Source organism: Danio aesculapii, chromosome 22 (genome assembly GCF_903798145.1).
Source record: "Danio aesculapii chromosome 22, fDanAes4.1, whole genome shotgun sequence".
NCBI lineage: Eukaryota > Metazoa > Chordata > Actinopteri > Cypriniformes > Danionidae > Danio > Danio aesculapii.
This window is the reverse complement of record NC_079456.1, coordinates 3,069,750-3,088,607: the sequence shown is the minus strand read 5'-3', so window position 1 is coordinate 3,088,607 and position 18,858 is coordinate 3,069,750. Positions and strand designations below refer to the sequence as shown.

General features: G+C 38.3%; 3 protein-coding genes across 4 annotated transcripts in view; all 3 read right to left on the bottom strand.

Annotated features, from left to right (window-relative positions):
* LOC130215590 (gastrula zinc finger protein XlCGF7.1-like) overlaps window positions 1-18,858 on the bottom strand; it is a 108,411-nt gene that overhangs the window by 77,331 nt on the left and 12,222 nt on the right. The gene's annotated exons all lie outside the window — the stretch shown is intronic.
* On the bottom strand, window positions 506-2,485 carry LOC130215632 (gastrula zinc finger protein XlCGF7.1-like). Its single transcript, XM_056447478.1, has 2 exons — window positions 2,322-2,485; window positions 506-1,534 (listed from the first exon to the last, which is right to left on the bottom strand). Exons 1-2 carry the CDS (start codon window positions 2,374-2,376, stop codon window positions 636-638), a joined length of 954 nt encoding a protein of 317 aa, XP_056303453.1. The 5' UTR covers window positions 2,377-2,485; the 3' UTR covers window positions 506-635.
* On the bottom strand, window positions 8,325-18,576 carry LOC130215580 (zinc finger protein 431-like). Its single transcript, XM_056447423.1, has 3 exons — window positions 18,414-18,576; window positions 15,649-16,017; window positions 8,325-11,722 (listed from the first exon to the last, which is right to left on the bottom strand). The coding sequence occupies exons 1-3, from the start codon at window positions 18,463-18,465 to the stop codon at window positions 10,302-10,304; spliced, it is 1,842 nt and encodes a 613-aa protein (XP_056303398.1). The 5' UTR covers window positions 18,466-18,576; the 3' UTR covers window positions 8,325-10,301.

The following is an 18,858-nucleotide window of genomic DNA, read 5'->3' as shown; positions in this document are numbered from 1 at the left end:
ACAGCCAAGGAGCAACTTCATTTACATCTAAAGGCAAGTCTAAAGGCAACATCTAAAACAGTATAAAGGTTTGAGGTTAAGTATGTTTGGGGTTCATTCTGACTCCAGGGTACTGCTGTGTACTTTGAGACTGCTGTGCTGAATAAACATCTTCATTGAGATTTCTACATCGTCCTCATTTTTTCTTACAAAGCTAACAGGTATCTCTAGCTCTGCTCATGCACCAACTTTTTGCCAATTTTCGTTTACCCACGGTCAGCACAATAACGCATAAACAAAATGGCGATGGTTATGTTTTTCATATAAACAGGATTGGATTGTGTATTTTGGGGCTGCCAGTGTGCACAAACTAATACAAAAGACAAGATGGGCTTCTCATTCAGTGTGAGACTCTCTTCAATCTCTCCCCACTAGCGATCATACAGGTGCGGATATATCTGCACCAGCTCTGCTGCTCCACTTTCCAGTGTATTTATGTGGCTAGTGTTGGGGTTTTGGATGCCTGAACATCGTGGAGACAGAAATTAATTGGGGGGAAGGAATCGCATGTCAAAGAAGCCGGAGCTCCAGACCCACTGACTGCAGAATCACCACAGACTAATGGCAGCTCAAGGGGGTTTAGGAGCGTAGAGTATTTAAGACACTGAATACGTGTATGGTATCTTTCCAGTGTGAATCCTCTGGTGTCGTTTCAGGGATTGTAACAGACTGAATCTCTTGTCGCAGTGTGAACACTGGTACGGTCTCTCTCCAGTGTGGATCCTCTGGTGTTGTTTCAGTACTCCAGCTCTAATAAAACTCTTCCCACACTGAGTACATGTGCACGGTTTCTCTCTAGTGTGAATCCTCTCATGTGTTCTCAGTGATTGTAGCCAAGCAAATCCCTTGTCACAGTGTGAACACTTGTGAGGTCTCTCTCCAGTGTGCATCATCTCATGTCCTTTCAGGGACTGTAACTTACCAAATCTCCTGTCGCAGTGTGAACACTTGTAAGGTTTCTCTTCAGTGTGAATCATCTGGTGTCGTGTCAAGTTTCCAGCTCTAATAAAAGTCTTCTCACACTTATCGCACACAAACTCTCTCACACCGGTGTGGATCTTCTGATGTGCTTTTAAAAAATATTGATGTGTAAAACTCTTTCCACACTCAGAGCATAAATAAGGCCTCTCGTTGGTATGAACTCTAAGATGTCTCTTCAGATCTGAAGGCCTCAAAAATGTTTTGCTGCACTGATCGCATCTGTATGGTTTCTCTCCAGTGTGGGTCCTCATGTGTGTTTTCAGGTATCCTGGATCATTGAATCTCTTGTTACAGTGTGAACACTTGTAAGCTTTTTCTCCAGTGTGGATCCTCATGTGACGATTGAGATCACATTTACGCCCGAAACTCTTTCCACACTGAGTGCAGGTGAAACCATTTACGGCTGTTGTATTCACTAAAAAACTATGATCCGTCTCTGATTGAGTTTTTCCTTCAGTTTTGACATGATGCTTCTCCTCTTCTTCACTCAGTACTTCAGTCTTCACCATCAGATCTGAAAATGAAGTAAATCAGTCACATTTTAAGAGGCTAGTTTTTAAAAGTTTGCTAACAGCAGATGGCGCTTTAGCAGGGCTCGACAGTGTGAGCAATTCTGACTGAAAATACATGTAAAATATACGTAAAATGTGTTCAGGAGAATATATGTGAATAAAAGCTTAAGAAAGAAAAAAGAAATAAAACCTGATCAATAAATGGGAACTAGGCTATAATTGGTTATTAATGCTGCAAAACAATTCTAGCTGAACTTCAGCTGTGATATTGTGAACCGTCTGATACACACAGCATGAGCGCTTATAAACTTCAATGTGATAAAAGTGCTGGATCTGTTTAGGAATTTATTGTGACAGGGCTTTGTGTCAGCAAATCTCAAAAGACTTAAAATCATTTTTAAAACAATATTAATAAAACAGCGTAAAGCTTTGTCATATTTTCAGTCAAGTTTAAATAATTAAAAGACCTACAATTTTTCTTTAAAAATCTAAAAAGACGTACAAAGTAACTTGACAGTGATCTGTTTACTTTTACATGTAGTAATTAGTAATGTAATCAGATTATAACTTTCATGTAGTAATTTGTAGTCTATTACTTAGAGTAACTTACCCAACACTATACATGTAAATATATATGGCAAATTTAATACATGAAATTTAAACACAAATTGTAAGCAATATTAAATAAAAGGTAATAGGAAAAAGAATGAAGACGGATGAAGAGCTAAAACATTCACAACTTCACTGTTGATGAGCCTCATTATTAAAGAGTAATGAATAAACACAAACCTATTAGTTCTTCAGTCTCTTCCTGTTTAATTCTGCAGGGTTCTGGATCACTCATCTTCTCACTGTCCTTCAGTAAACTCTGTCTTTGCAGATTTCTCTTCTTCCTGATGGTCTGATGCTCGTCTTCACTTGTAGACTGATGGGAATATTCCAGTATTTACAGCTGAACTGAAGGAAGAAACAGACAAATCTGCTTAATTTTCACAGATTAATGAAATAAATTATATTATGATAGTTTTATCTTGTAGACAATACAACAGGTAATTATGTAATTTCCTCAGGAGTTGAAACTAATACAACTGACCTTATTTGTAGATCTGAAAACATCAACATAATGAAGTGAAAACAAGTTTTGTTTTATTTTTCAGAGCTCTACATAAACCTACAGTTTAAATACCTCATAAGCATTTACCACATTTTTACTACCACATACACGTAGTAACGAACAAAGAGTTACTTTTAGTAAGTTACTTTAATACTATTTACTATATTCACTAGTTAATAATGAGCACCACAAATCATGTTTCAGGGATAAACATCATATATCTACAGCACTAAATTATAATTTTACACTCACAGATCACATTTACAGATATTATTAATCAAGAAGATGAAGAAGTTACACACCTAAGATACACAGAAAACACATTCACTCATATTGTCCTCAGAGCTCCTCACCGCCTGCTGTATTGTTTTGGTCAGCAGACACACAGATAGAGGTGAACTCAATGCAGAAACTAGTCGCAGATTGTCGCTTTAATAAACTGTAAAGTGTGTTTTATTGTTGTGTAAACACGAGAAAAAGCGTCAACGACTCACCTCAGCTCTGAAGACTCGACGCTGAATTATCGCGTCGGTGATGACGTCATCACGGCTGAAGCTAGCGCTTAGCAAAAACCGCTCCACAGATCCTACCCAGTGAGTGGCTATATAAAAAGATTTAAATCAGATATTGACTCAATGTGCGCTTTCTGTAATTTACAAAGTAAAACAACTGTACACTTACTACTGTACCTACACAAAAATATTTTGGGGTAACTTTTGCAAGTTTGTGACTGACTTTATATATTCCAATTTGTCTTTGTTTTGGGAAAATGTGTTATTTGGTTTTATTGAAGACGACAATAATACTGAGAAAGCGTTTTACTTCATAGATCTTTTACCTGCTAAACATCACATCCATAAATGCTAATTATCCAATAATAAACTGCTTTTCAATGTATTCATAAAAGAATTGAAACTATATTTTGAAACACTTCCCGGTTCAGGAAACACTAAGGCTAGGAAAACATTATCTTGTCATGCCCTATTTAAAATTCCCCTATAAAATCAGCACTTCATTTTAAATTACTTACACTCTTAATATTTTATTTTGTAAGCTTAACTTTATATGTATTTCTTGTTTAACTTACTTTTTTTCCTTTACTGGTTTATCCCACTGGCATCCTCTATGTTCCTTCTATAGTTCACAATGTTTCATTATACTGTAATAATTGCTGACCATTTACTGTTCCAAAAAAAAAGGCATAGCAAAAAATGCACCAACTGTTTACATATGGCAAGCCATATTCACATTTATTCATACTCAGGATATGAATTCTTGAAATCTACAATTTTAATGTTGATATCAATAATTGAGTTGTTGATAATTGAGTTGCTACTAGTGAAAATGTGAAATTTTAATATATAAAAAGTGATGATAGTTTCTGATATAATGAATGTGATTGTTACTACACTGTAAAACCCAATAAGTTAAGGAAACTCAAACCATTTGAGGAAACTGATTGCAACAAACCATTTAAGATCAAAAACGAATCCTAATGAGTACTGTCAACTGCGTCAGATCGGAAACGCAAGGTCGTGCGGCTAGTTTCACAGTTTGCTGCGTTGAAAAGTTCAAGCTTGGTGAACTCTGACCTGCGAAATCGCATCACATGATTGCGTGAGACCAACTGAAAATTAAAACATGACCACTCTGGACAGAAATTTAAAATATGGACCAATCGCTCGCTTTTTTGAATGTCTAATAGTCTTGTTTAATCCCGCCCATTTTTGCAGCGCCGTACGACAGAATTTTGCACACTCAAACTCTAGTGTGACCGCAGCTTTATAGAGCTCATAGAAAAATTATAGGCTACATGACGAGGTTATTTAATTTGCTGGTAATGTGGAACATACACGTGTTTGTTGGTTTTATATAGATGAAAGTATAGGTTGTTATCAATCACGTGGTTCTGGTGACGTGCGAATTTCAGATGGAGGGCAGGAAGGGAAAAACGAAATAGGAAACATAGAGGAAAGTCCAGATTTCTGCGATTTATACCATAATCTAAAGGAGTCACGAATAGAAAATAACCACATATGTTGGGTACGATACTATATTATAAAGAGGGCAGAGTTTTCTACCGAACTAACATATATTTGCCCGTCATCGAGGTGTTAGATACTGTATAAGCTATTACGCTACATGACAAATACTATAGTAAATACTTTAGTGCAGGGGTGAGCAAACTCGGTCCTGGAGGGCCGGTGTCCTGCATCGTTTAGCTCCAACTCGAATCAAAAACACCTGAACATGCCAATCAGTGTCTTCAAGATCACTATATACATCTCTAAGCAGGTGTTTGATTAGAGTTGGAGATAAACTGTGCAGGACACCAGCCCTCCAGGACCGGGTTTGCCCACCCCTGCTTTAGTGTTTGGAAACATACTATAGATAATTTGTGAATTAAACTGTTGTAGTAATTATATTGCTGCTGTGGTACGACACTACTGTAGTAATGAATTATTCAATAGGCTTCAGTTCTCTATGCTATAAGCACAATGCACCACAATAACGTTACAGTATTTATTAGTTTATCGGTTTACCATGCTACAGTATTCTGTAGCATTCATTAACAAAGAGTTGTAGTACACATTACACACTTTACTATGTGGTTCAAGAACACGTTTATTATAAACTACTATAGTATTTCCCCATGTGGATATGTTCCAGACATCATGAAAGCATACCAAAGCGTGGAAGGATAGTCACATCAATTTATTTTTGTGAGGGCAAAAAGAAGTGCTCCACAATAATAACCGTCTAGTTTTGTCGCAAGGGTTCATTCTGTCAATGAATTTATCATCAACAAACATTCCCCAGCTACTGTGCATCTCGATGTTCACGTTACGATTGATTATTCCGCCGAAACGCTAGTAAATTGTAACAAAACAATTCGGAGATTGAATTGCAGCAATTAGATGGCAGGGTACGTTATTTATACTCTCCTGGATTTTGTACAAGTGTGGTGGTGTTTGAATCAGATTTTAATATAACACATTAACATATTTATACACATAGCTAGGTCTGTATACAGTCTTTATTGGTGCATCAGACGAATTAATGGAATGAATGTATTGAATTAATGTTGATTACATGCTGCCTTTTCTTCTGTTTTTCAGCCAGATTCTTGAACTTTTCCCCCTTTTATGACCTAAAACATTTGGAAGTTTATAAAAGCTGTTCGGCATTTCTCATTTTGGCCAATTTAAACAATTATAAACAACATAAAACATGTTCTGATAGCGATTCCTATGTGGAAGAACCACATTCCTGCTCTCCATCTGAATTTCGTACGTAACCAATGACGTCACGTGAAAACAATGTATAGTAGTAAAGAGAGCAGGGTCCCTTTAAGCCTATTGACTGTGTTTATTGTTTTCATTTCAATTGGCTGTTTATTCACGTCAAACGGAGAGTGTGCGCCGAGGTACGTTGTGTACGGGAAGGTCAGTTCATTAAAGAGGTTGCTCCCATACTCATCGCACTGTCGGAAAAAGCTGCCGTTCTGTGCCAGAGCGAGAGCACCAAACAGTGGGAACATGTAAGCTGCATACCTGTCAACCCTTTTCCAAGGATTCTCTCGTATTTTAAAATGGTATCCCGCTATCATCCAGTAAAGATATATTCCCGTATTTCTCCCATATTTAAATTTTTTCTATGAAGGGTGGCAATAAACAGTAAAGAGCCAATCCTCCCTATACGCAGCTCATATCGCCGAACCACCAGGGAGCGCCCCTTGCTCTTAAATGTGAATCTGTTCTGTGCTTTTATTTTATTTACGCACGGTGAAATATATATATAAAAATGGCAGGATTCCCTTCATTTCCAAACACATTCTGTACATGCGACTTGAAGCGGAGCGAAAGTGGACACTTTGGAATTTGGGTGCGTGTTTGAACAGACATTTACATTTAGTCATTTAGCAGACATATGCACATAACAATAGCATCTAAACATGTCAGTCTCATTTGGGATTTCTTTTAAACACAACAAATTCCATCTTAAATGAGCATAAACAGTTAGGAAACCAATCGAATGCTTTCATTTTAGATCTGTGCATTTTTAAAGTGACACCTCTGTTATTTAATGTAATATCTAAATGAGAAATTCATTCGCAGCTCTTTAATCACAATGTTTAAAGTCATATAGTAAAGAAAGAAAGGTTAATGAGAACTTATTTCTTTATAATAGCTAATAATTTAAGCAGGGGAAACTGTTATTGCAGCTCTTTCTAGTGTATACTATTTATTCTATCCTTTCTAAATAATAATAATAATAATTTAAAAAAAAAACATACTGACCATTTAAACTACTTATTTACATTAAAAAAAGCTTCAAATTAACAGAGTTAGTAAGGGAGGGGGGGGGTCTCTTATTTTCACATCCCAATGTTGACAGGTATGGTAAGCTGTGTGTTTATGCCACTTGTACTGTTGTGAGTAAACCGTGAATCTACATTGTTCAAGATGTTAAGTAAACATTATACGGAACAGATGATCATCTTATCGCGGCTCATTCCTCCCATGCACCCACGTAGACCAAAGCGAAAGTGAACACACGACAGTATTCCTCTCACAGAAGCACTGCAGGTGAAATTAAATGATGGTCTGTTGCTTGTGCATGTGAAAATGAACCCCTTGACATACTTTTAAGGGTCAAAGAAAGCTATTGGTGGGAAAAACAAGCACTTTTCAGTGATAAAGTAAACCGAAACTATCGTGGTGTTTGGTTCATTTAGCTCACTTTCTAATATTAGGTACAATTATATAAATATTTGTTTGATATGTATACATGTTTTGTTTATATATTGCTGTTTAAGGACAGGGATCCTGTGTGTTAGGGTGCTTTCACATCTAGACTTTTGTTTCTGGAACCTGGTGCATTTCCCCAGTTAGCGTGGTTCGTTGGGCATATGTGAATTATCAATCGGTTGGAGATCGTCTGAATGAGGTGGTCTCAGCTCGATTGAAACAGACTCTGAAGCGGATCAATTGTAGTGAGAAAGCAAAACAATCCAATTAACTAACAAACCAGGTTATATCACAGTGTATTATGGATATGCAATAGGCATAGAGGGTATATGAAAAGGGAATTATGAGTATGGTGGGATGTCATCATTCCTACTGGTCAATGTGTGTTTCATGTTGAATACGAAAGTGAAAGTATGTTAAAATATTAGCGAGAGCTGTTTATCTGTTAGGAAAATTGACCTAGTCTTGGTTTATCTGTTATTTCTCTCTATAATGTAAAGCCTATAATGCATAATTATGTTTAATGACGATGTCTGTGGGTGTCACAGCTTTTTGCTTATAATGTCTTATTGTTTATAGTCATAAATTAAAATAAGGACGCATGACAGTTGTGTGGAACTCTGACCAATGTGGCGAGAGTGTGCTCGCATGTGACCTGTTTTAGCTATCTTGGTCCGTTTAGAAAATTTGCCGCGTGAAAGCGAACCGCACCAAGAACAAAAATAAACATTGTAACTATTTTCATTTGTTTCAGAACTTAATAATCGAGCCACAGGTGTGAAAGCACCCCTTAGATAACCTGCATCACTGTGGCAAGGCTCTCTCAGAGCCAGCTCACACTAGGTACAGTGAGTGGCTTGAACTGTGCCGAGCACGCTTGCGCCATCGGTGATGCAACTATTCTCGCTCAGCACAATGGACATTGCGTTACTTATATCATTTTAGTGGTTTGGGATGCAGTGAAACAGTCAAATATTTCACCGAACAGATCCACAACTTTTGACACTCATAAATGTTCATAAAGTCCTCGTGCTGCATGTATTAGGAGGTTTGCTGAAGGCGCAGCTGTTGTTCAGCGAGGGGTGACAGCTTGTGTTCATTGAACAGTAAGAATGAATAATAAATCCATATGAAACAGTCACGTCTCGTCTTCAGTTTTGTGCTCAGGCGTGCTTTGCAGTCAACCGAACCGCGCTCTGGCACACCTCTTTCAACCAGGCCAGGGCCGGCCAACTGAACCACACCTGAGCCTGATTCAGAGCACTCACACTTGTAAAACGAACCAGGAATTGTGCCTGGGCTTGGTTCGGATAACATAGTGTGAATGCACCCTCAAGATCAAATGAAGCCCGACCCAACCCTCACCCTCCACCCTTAGAGAAAAAAAAAAAGTCCCCCAAAGGCAACGGTTTAGTTTTAAAACTGCACAAAGGTGTTCAGTAGGGCTGCACGATTCAATCGAAAAAAAGATCACAATCTCAATTCGACCCTACACACGATCTTAATTCAGCTTTTCTTCGATTCAAGGTCAGGAGAGACGAGTAAAGGCGGCCACACAAGTCTTCACAGCAACATGGACACCTTCAAATGGTGTTAAAAGTGTCACATACTGTGTTTATAAGGTATAATTCACCCAGAAATGTCATTTCTTTCTAAATGTAATGTATTCGCGGCTGCAAAATCACATGAGGCGACCGTGAGCTGTTTGACTACCGAGAACGCGCATCCACACCAATCACCCCTACTTTAGTGAACAGAACCTGCATATGCTGTGAATAACAAGTAATAAAGTTGTAAATAACATTCGGTTTGTTGCACAGAGCGATTTTTTGAGAGCCGCGCTGAAAGAATGATTTGCATGTGTGTTTTTTTTGTGATGGCTGCCATGAGCCGCACTGGGAAGTGAAAGTGAAGATCGTATTCTGTGACCCTAGTAGGCGCTGTTCTCACTGTTTGGCTTGAACTCGCTCCCTCAGGCACCGGCGCGCACATAATTTAAATGATCATATCGCATTTTACAGTTATGATTACGACAAGCATTTGATTTGTTTTGTCTTAGCTAACACAGTGTTGTGCATGAAAATAAATGTTTACTGTGTCGGTATAACTAGCCTATATAATGCTGGATATAATGCAAGAAGGAATCTGATGATGACAAATGTCTCATTTTACCAGTGAAAACAAATGGTCTAATAATGTTGTCAATAACAGATGACAAGCACATGTCTCAAACATAATAAATCAACTTTATAATTATGAATAGTTATATTCTGAAGTCATCATTTTACTGTGAATTAACAAACAGGACATATTAAAAGTGTGTTCAAGTCCACCATAATGACGGTACAAAATTTAGCATTTTACCCAACAGTAGACCTACACACAGGCCTGATATTATTATTATTGTTGTTGTTTTACCATATGTTTGAGAATCAACAATAATAATAGCCTACCAATATTACCCTTTATTTTACATCTACAGAATTGTGACAAAAACGAGATCTTGATTCACATTTTAGCCAGAATCGTGCAGCCCTAGGGTTTAGGAGCCAAAATTTCACTTAGGTGATCTGACTGGTGATGAAATGCATGTCAAACAAGCCGAAGCTCCAAAACAGACCCACTGACTGCCGAACTACCACAGAACAAAGGCAGCTCAAAGGGGTTTTAACTCCCTCATCTGATTCGAACTTTCACAACAAACTCAAACATAACTCCGTTTCAGATGGATTTTTTAGTTTGTTCTTCAGTTTAAAGTTGCTGAGGACATAAGGCTGGTTAAGGGTTGTACACAGAAACTGACTGTTTTTTGCTTGAGTTATCTCATGAAAGGAAATAGGAAAAGTCATTAGGAAACCCTTGTGGGGGGCTGAGCAAGTTTCTGATGGAGCTAAAGAACATGTATTAGGCTTCTTCTTTATATGAACTCGAAGATGTTTCTTCAGCGGTGAAGCCTTCAAAAATGTTTTGCTGCACTGATTGCATTTGTGCGTTTTCTCTCCGGTGTGGATCAGCATGTGTTGATTGAGACACTGAATGCGTGTTCGGTATCTCTCCAGTGTGAATCCTCTGGTGTTGTTTCAGGTTTTGTAACAGTCTGAATCTCATGTCGCATTGTGAACACTGGTACGGTTTCTCTCCGGTGTGGATCCTCTGGTGTTGTTTCAGTACCCGAGCTCTAATAAAACCCTTCCCACACTCTAAGCACACGTGCTCTTTCACACCAGTGTGGAGCTTCTCGTGGTCTTTTAGATTTGACCGATATCTAAAACTCTTCCCGCACTCGGAGCATGAATAAGGCTTCTCGTTTGTGTGAACTCTGCGATGTTCCTTCAGACCTGAATGGTTTGAAAATGTTTTGCTGCACTGATCACACTTGTGCGCTCTCTCTCCAGTGTGGCTCTTCATGTGGTGAAAAAGCCATGAGAATTTCATGAAACTCTTCCCACACTCAATACACGTGTATAGTTTCTCTTCAGTGTGAGTCCTCTCGTGTGTTTTCAGGATTGGAGTCTGATTGAATCCCGTGCTGCAGTTTGACTGGTTGTCCGGTTTCTCTTCAGTGTGAGTCCTCTCGTGTGTTTTCAGGATTGGAGTCTGATTGAATCCCGTGCTGCAGTTTGACTGGTTGTCCGGTTTCTCTTCAGTGTGAGTCCTCTCGTGTGTTTTCAGGATTGGAGTCTGATTGAATCCCGTGCTGCAGTTTGACTGGTTGTCTGGTTTCTCTTCAGTGTGAGTCCTCTCGTGTGTTTTCAGGATTTGAGTCTGACTGAATCCCGTGCTGCAGTTTGACTGGTTGTCCGGTTTTTCTTCAGTGTGAGTCCTCTCGTGTGTTTTCAGGATTTGTGTTTGATTGAATCCCGTGCTGCAGTTTGACTGGTTGTCCGGTTTCTCTTTAGTGTGAGTCCTCTGGTGTCGTTTCAAGTTTCCAGCTCTTAAAAAAGTCTTCTCGCACTTATCGCACACAAACTCCCTCACGCCACTGTGGATCTTCTCATGTGCTTTTAGATAAAGTTGATGGGTAAAACTCTTCCCACATTCAGAGCACGAGTAAGGCCTCTCGTTTGTGTGAATTCGATGATGGCTCTTCAGGTCTGAAGGCTTCAAAAACGTTTTGCTGCACTGATCACATTTGTACGGTTTCTCTCCAGTGTGGATCATCATGTGAAGCTTGAAATAGTATTTACAATTGAAACTCTTTCCACACAGACTGCAGATGAAACCTGTTACAGCTGTTGTGTTAAATAAAAAACCATCTTCAGTCTTTGATTGAGTTTTATCTTCATCTTCACTCAGTACTTCGCTCTCCTCCGCCACCATCAGACCTGAAAATGAAGTAAATTGATTATTAGAGGCTAGTTTTTAACAGTTTGCTAACAGCAGAGAGCGCTCTAACAGGGCTCAACAGTGCGATGAGATCCTACACGGGAAACAAAGCACAACTGTGCAGCAAGGTTATAATAGTTTTGGATTTTTTATTAGTTTTAGTTTCTATTTTGTTTTGACTTTTTGTTTTCAAATTCAGTTAGCTTTAATTGGTTTTTAGAGGGAGATTAACTAGTTTATATATTTTTAAATGACTTAGTAATAATAATAATAATAATATATTTTATTTATAACGCGCTTTTCTAAAACCCAAAGTGCTTACAAGAAAGTAAAAACAACAAAGCACAGTAAACAATTATTTAAAAAAATACAATAAAAACACAGTAAGGATAAAAGAGATATCACAAATTAAAGTCCTAAAAAGATGAGTTTTAAGTAGCTTTTTAAAAGCGTCCAATGAACCGGCATTCCTAATGTTAGTGGGAGGAGCATTCCACAGTTTGGGAGCACGGAAAGAGAACGCCCTACCTCCCATGGTGCTGAGTTTGCAGCGAGGCTGAAACAGCGTAGTACTTGAGGCAGAGCGTAGACAGCGAGAGGTAGAGGAAATGGATATCAGGTCACAAATGTAACCTGGAGCAGAACCGTGAACCGCTTTATATGTTAAAATAAATGTTTTAAAATCAATACGAGACTTAGTTTTAGTTTAGTTTGTATTCGTTTTTTTTCTAAATAAGGATATTTCAAGAGTTCCCACTTAGATATGCTTGGTGTTTAAAGCAGGTTTGGCATGCTGTCCCGGGAGAGAACCCTGAGCTCGGAGATATTTGAGTATAAGCATATCAGGAGATCCGAGATCAAGTAGGTCTCGAGAGCTCCCCCTTTAGAAAAGGGAGGAAAAGGAGGAGATGGGGTGGAAGGGGGGATTCTTCCAAACGATGATAGAGCAGTAGGGAGAAAATGATCCATTTATAGTAAACTAGGATCACTCTGATTGGATTATTACCGATTACAGATGAGCGGCCAGTCGTGCTCAATCATATCACGTGCTCCTCTCGAAATTAGTTTATGAAACTTCACTTGTTAGGTGCAAGATTCAAAATCAATAGAATATTGTATAGTAAAAACTCAACCCTACATTTTTGGAAACATGTATTTAGAGGATATATGAACACGATCAACTACCAATACTATACCTATGCACAAATTCAAATACAACAGCCCACAAGATAGCAGCCTTAAAGGGTCACGAAACACCAACACACGTTTTTTGAGGTGTTGACAGTCATATATGTGTCCCACGCTGCTATAAACACTATTAGGACACATATATTACACAAAGTGAAGTTGGTTGTTTTTGCGTTATTTTGAGCAGATTTGTTCTTTCGGTTTAAAACCAATTTTTGAAGCTGTGTCATACCGATTAGATCCTTGCTTGTATTCCAGCGTGTAGACTGGCTGTCTGTACCTGCGAGTGCATCGTGACGTCTCTGAGTGTGCTGCATTCATTCATGAGGAAAGACTTGGTTTAAACCAATCAGCGCACTCCTTTGTGTATGCGGTGCAACTTCATTAATATGCATGATAGATTATAAGATTGTGTTTACCTGTTAGACGGCAGAGAGACGCCACGTTGTGTTGCCAAAACAAGTGGGAGAAGAAGACTTGTTTGGAGATACGGGTCGTCAGCGTTGCTTTTATAATTTGTTGCAACAAAGGTTTTGTTTTCATTTTCCCACTATGAGAGCGCAGCTGGTCTCACGTGTGGATTACAATGCACGCGACGTGCGACAAACTTACATGTCTAACATTTTTTTTACCAGAGAGCTTTTCGCTTTGCCGCTCGTCTCCTTTTAATAAAGACGCGGCTCCAGTTGGTGTTGATTGTCCTGTCTCTACAGATTAGGTAAGTGTGTGATCAGTGGTCTGTGTTCGTTTATTCAGATGGCAAAGTTAGTTGGTATCGTCAGCAGCACTCTTTCAGTGTTTAAAGACACACCTTAGTCAAAATGATTTAGTTACTAAGTTTACAGTACATTAATATCACTACAATATTATGGACTAAAAGATCCGCTGTAAATTCTGCTCTGAGTGTAAACACGTAAACACCGCAATAAAACGAAGACCGTTGTGTAGGATTTACGCCACATTTTGTGAGGGAAATAACACACGGCTTTGACGCTACCTGCCAAGTGCATCTAAGTTACAGAGAAATGCGGAGGTTTTATGTCTCTCATTCGCCGTGCGGTATCAAACATTGCGTTAAAAATACACGCTTACAGCAGTTCCTTGAATCAAATATCTCGTTTGCCACGAGGGGCATGAATGAAAGTGCCAAACTGCAGTTAAAGCCCACCATTTAATAATTTGATTACTGATGTCCATGTAAACACAGTCACTGTCTTTCTGCCCTGCGTCTGTGTGTTTTGTTTTGCCTCTGTGAAAATCAGCATGTGCCTAAACCGAAACTCCCATATTTATGCAAATTTTTATGCACCTTCCCTCTTTCCCTCCTCCGACACTCCTCCCTAAACAGAGCTGGACACGCCCACTTTCCTGACTTTTTCCAAACTAGGGGTGTGAAAACAGCCTGCTGAAACAGGGGGGTTTGTGGCCCTTTAAGTACAATATGTGTGCAAGGCTGCTTCTAATGTAAATACACAGTAGTGATGTGAATTTCAGATATTTAACGCGGATGTTTGGACTCATCATACCAAAATTAACTAGTCAGCAATAGTAATTTCAGTCAGTTAAAACATCACCATAATCTGAAAAATGTCTTACAGTAAAGTTTTGCAACCCAACTGAAGCATGATTCACTTATTCAAGATTTTCTGTTATGAAATAAACTTATGTTTTTCGCCAGATCCTCTCATTTAAGCCCTCGGTTTACCCGTGGTGCTGTTCACGTTTGGTTCACTCACAGCAGACTGTCATGTACTGTCTGTGTTTGATTCACTGTATCACGCATGCGCCGTTTCATCGGTTCACCGCTTCTCAAATTTTATCTCAGTGTAACGTTACTGTTCTAACAACTGAATGAGAGTATATATTGAATTAATTAGAGTCAGAGGGGGGGAATAGGCTTGTTAAGTCGTTTGTGGATAAGTGCTTACTGGAGACGCGAATCATTTCAAATGATTCAGTTTCATTTGGTGAACTAGTTCAATCGGTTTACTTAGAAGATCCGGTTAAAAAGATTCATTTGTGATCGCGATACAGAAATCAAACCCGTTATTGGGCACAAATGTGTTATAGTAATCGTTTTAAGTGTCTTTATATAATGCTGTCACTGTGCTGCTGTCATGGCCACTTGTTTCTTTTGTCGCGGGAGCAACAGCGAGAATGACTGGAGGAGAACCGGCTCGATCTGGCCAACGGCAGCAGGACTACAGACTTTGAGGTGCTGTACGGGTCAAACACCTGCAGCGCGAATTGGATTTACTTCTGAACGGCTTACAGTAAGATTGTGTATTAAATACATTTACAAAGACCAAAACGAAGGTTTTTGCTATAATTGTAGTTAGTTTCAGTTAGATTTGTATGTACACAATACAGTTTCAGTTCTAGTTTAAAAAAAATCTTGTTTTTATTTCAGTTAACGACAATTATTTTCAATTTTAATTTTCGTTCGTTTTCGTTAACTATAATAACCTTGCTGTGCAGCTCCATCATGCCTACTAAACGTCAAACATTTATGTATTCTGTTGTTTGATTTAATGAAATATTTCACACAACCAGACTATAGTCTTACAAATTACTCTTCAGGTCTCCATTTGCTTGGTCTTTTCACACTTCAAATTCAATTACCTACATTCTTGGAGTGCTGCACTATGAAATCAATTGATTTCAATGGTTTGTGCCATGCAATAGTGGTGTGTTGCTACCCTGATGGAAGGTCTGGATCTTTGGATGATCTACTTACTGTGATATTTTAATCTGTGCATTCGTAGAGAAGATGACTGAATGTAACTCTTCCCACAATCAATGCAGTGATATGGTTTATCTCCAGTGTGAATCCTCTCGTGTGCTTTCAGGTATCCTGGATCATTGAATCTCTTGTCGCAGTGTGAACACTGGTAAGGTTTCTCTCCAGTGTGGATCATCATGTGACGAACGAGATCGCGGTTATGCCTGAAACTCTTTCCACACTGAGTGCAGATGAAACCATTTACGGCTTTTGTATTTATGAAAAAACTATGATCAATTTCCGATTGAGTTTCTTCTTCAAATATGCCATGATATTTATCTTCATCTTCACTCAGTTCTTCACTCTCCTCCTTCACCATCACATCTGAAAATCAAGTAAATAAGTTACATTTTAGGAGGCTAGCTTTTAACAGTTTGCTAACAGCAGATAGCCATCTATCAGGGCTCGACAGTGTGAGCAATTCTGGCTAAGAATAGATGTGTACGTAAAATGTGTTCAGGAGAATATACAGTTAGGTCCATAAATATTTGGACATTGACACAATTCTAACATTTTTGGCTCTATACATCAACACAAATGAACAAGATGTGCTTTAACGGCAGACTGTGCTTCAATTTGAGGGCATTTACATCAAAATCAGATGAACAGTGTGGGAATTAAAACAGTTTGCAAATGTGCCTCCCACTTGTTAAGGGTCCAAAAGTAATTGGATAATTGGCTTCCAGGCTGTTCCATGGCCAGGTGTGTGTTATCCCCTTGTTATACGAATTACAATGACCAGATAAAAGGTCCAGAGATCATTTTGCATTTGGAATCTGTTACTGTCAACTCTCAAGATGAAATCCAGAGCTGTCACTATCAGTCAAGCAAGCCATCATTAGGCTGAAAAAACAAAACAAACCCATCAGAGAGATAGCAAAAACATCAGGCATGGCCAGAACAACTGTTTGGAACATTCTTGAACAGAAGAAACGCATCAGTGAGCTCAGCAACACCAAAAAACCCAGAAGACCACGGAAACGACCGTGGTGGATGACTGAGGAATTCTTTTCCTGGCCGGACAGTTGGCTGGATCAAGAACACTCTCAAGGAGGTAGGTTTATATGTGAAGACTCCACCTAAGCTTTTTACTCATAATAGCACACATGCTGTTGATGATGATGTGACAATAAAAGTGATTTGATTTGATTTATGGACAGATGAGATCAAGATCTACTTGTGCCAAAGTGACGGGAAGAGAAGAGCATGGAGAAGGAAAGGAACTGCTCATGATCCTAAGCAGTGAAGCACGGTGGTAGTAGTGACATGGCATGGTGATGTATGGCTGTCAGTGGAACTGGTTCCCTTGTATTTATTAATGATGTGACTGCTGACAAAAGCAGCAGGATAAACTGTGTTTCCGGCAATATTTTCTGCACATATTAAGTAAAATGCTTCAGAACTCATTGGACGGCGCTTCACAGTGCAGATGGAGAATGACCCAAAGCATACTGCAAAAGCAACCGAAGAGTTTGTGAAGGGAAAGAAGTGGATTATTATGCAACGGCCAAGTCAATCACCTGACCTGAATCAGACTGAGCTTGCATTTCACTTTCTGAAGATGGAACTAAAGGCAAAATGCCCCAGGAACAAGCAGGAACTGAGAACAGAGGCCTGGCAGGGATGAAACCCAGGGTCTGGTGATGTATATCCAGACATCAAGCTGTAATTGACTGCAAAGGATTTGCAAAGAAGTATTAAAAAGTGGGTTTGATTAGTGACTTTTGTCCTGTCCAATTACCTTTGGTCCCTTAACAAGTGGGAGGCACATATGCACACTGTTGTAATTCCTACAGCGGTCACTGATTTGGATGTAAATTCCCTCAAATTAAAGCTGACAGTCTGCAGTTAAAGCACATCTTGTTCGTTTCATTTCAAATCCATTGTGTTGGTGTACAGAGAAAAAATGTTTGAATTGTATCAATGTCCAAAATATTTATGGACCTAACTGTTTGTGAGTAAAAGCTTCAATAAAAAGAAACAAAGAAATAAAACCAGATCAATAACCGGGAACTAGGCTATAATTTGTTATTAATGCTGCAAAGAAATTCTAGCTGAACTTCAGCTGTGATATTGTGAACCGTCTGATACACACAACATGAGCGCTTATGAACTTCAATGTGATAAAAGTGCTGGATTTGTTTAGGAATATATTGTGACAGAGCTTTGTGTCAGCGATTCCTAAATGACTTAAAATAACTTTAAAACAATGTTAATAAAACATAAAAAAAAAAGCTGTCGTATTTTTCAGTCAAGTTTAAATAATTAAAAGACCTACAATTTTTACTTTAAAAACCTAAAAAGACGTACAAAGTAACTTGAAAGTGTCTATTTACTTTTTACATGTAGTAATTAGTAATGTAATCAGATTATAACTTTCATGTAGTAATTTGTAATCTTTTTTTTTTGAGTAACTTACCCAACACTATATACTATATAATATATATATATATATATGTGTGTGTGTGTGTAAATACATTTGGAAAATTTAAATACATGAAGGTTGTGAATACATGAATACATGAATTACATGTCAAGACCTGGTACAGGACAAAGCGTATTGAAATTGCGTTACTCTCAGACCCTAGGTGCATAGCAGATAATATTAATATAAAAAGTAGAATTTTAAAAAGGAAATACAGTAAGTGCATATGAAATAATTTAAAAATATATAAGTTATTATAAATAATAATAAAGAAGAGTAATGAATAAACACAAACCCATTTCTTCAGTCTCCTCCACTTTAATTATGAAGGGTTCTGGATCACTCATCTTCTCACTGTCCTTCAATAAACTCTGTCTTTGCAGATTTCTCTTCTTCCTGATGGTCTGATGCTCGTCTTCACTTGTAGACTGATGGGAATACTCCAGTATTTACAGCTGAACTCAAGGAAGAAATCTGCTTAATTTACACTGATTGATGAAATTATATTATGATAGTTTTATCTTGTAGACAATACAATTGATATTTACGTAATTTGATAAAGTATGTAATAATCAAGGTAATAATCAAGACCATCCTTGTGATGCATCGTGTTTTGATATTAAATCTTGTGTTGGCAAAATTATTACTGTGCCTTGAAATATGACGTTGGAAATAAAATTAAAGAAATATCCTATAAACCTCTCCATAGATTTTATCCAGCATCCTCCAATATTAACAAA

Coding starts and splice junctions, on each gene's coding strand:
- LOC130215632 (XM_056447478.1), bottom strand. CDS start 2,376: ATGAGTGATCCAGAACCCTGCAGAATTAAACAGGAAGAGACTGAAGAA. Junction 1,535..2,321: donor AGAGACTGAAGAACTAATAG/GTTTGTGTTTAT, acceptor CTTCATTTTCAG/ATCTGATGGTGAAGACTGAA.
- LOC130215580 (XM_056447423.1), bottom strand. CDS start 18,465: ATGAGTGATCCAGAACCCTTCATAATTAAAGTGGAGGAGACTGAAGAA. Junction 16,018..18,413: donor GGAGGAGACTGAAGAAATGG/GTTTGTGTTTAT, acceptor CTTGATTTTCAG/ATGTGATGGTGAAGGAGGAG. Junction 11,723..15,648: donor GCACAGATTAAAATATCACA/GTAAGTAGATCA, acceptor CTTCATTTTCAG/GTCTGATGGTGGCGGAGGAG.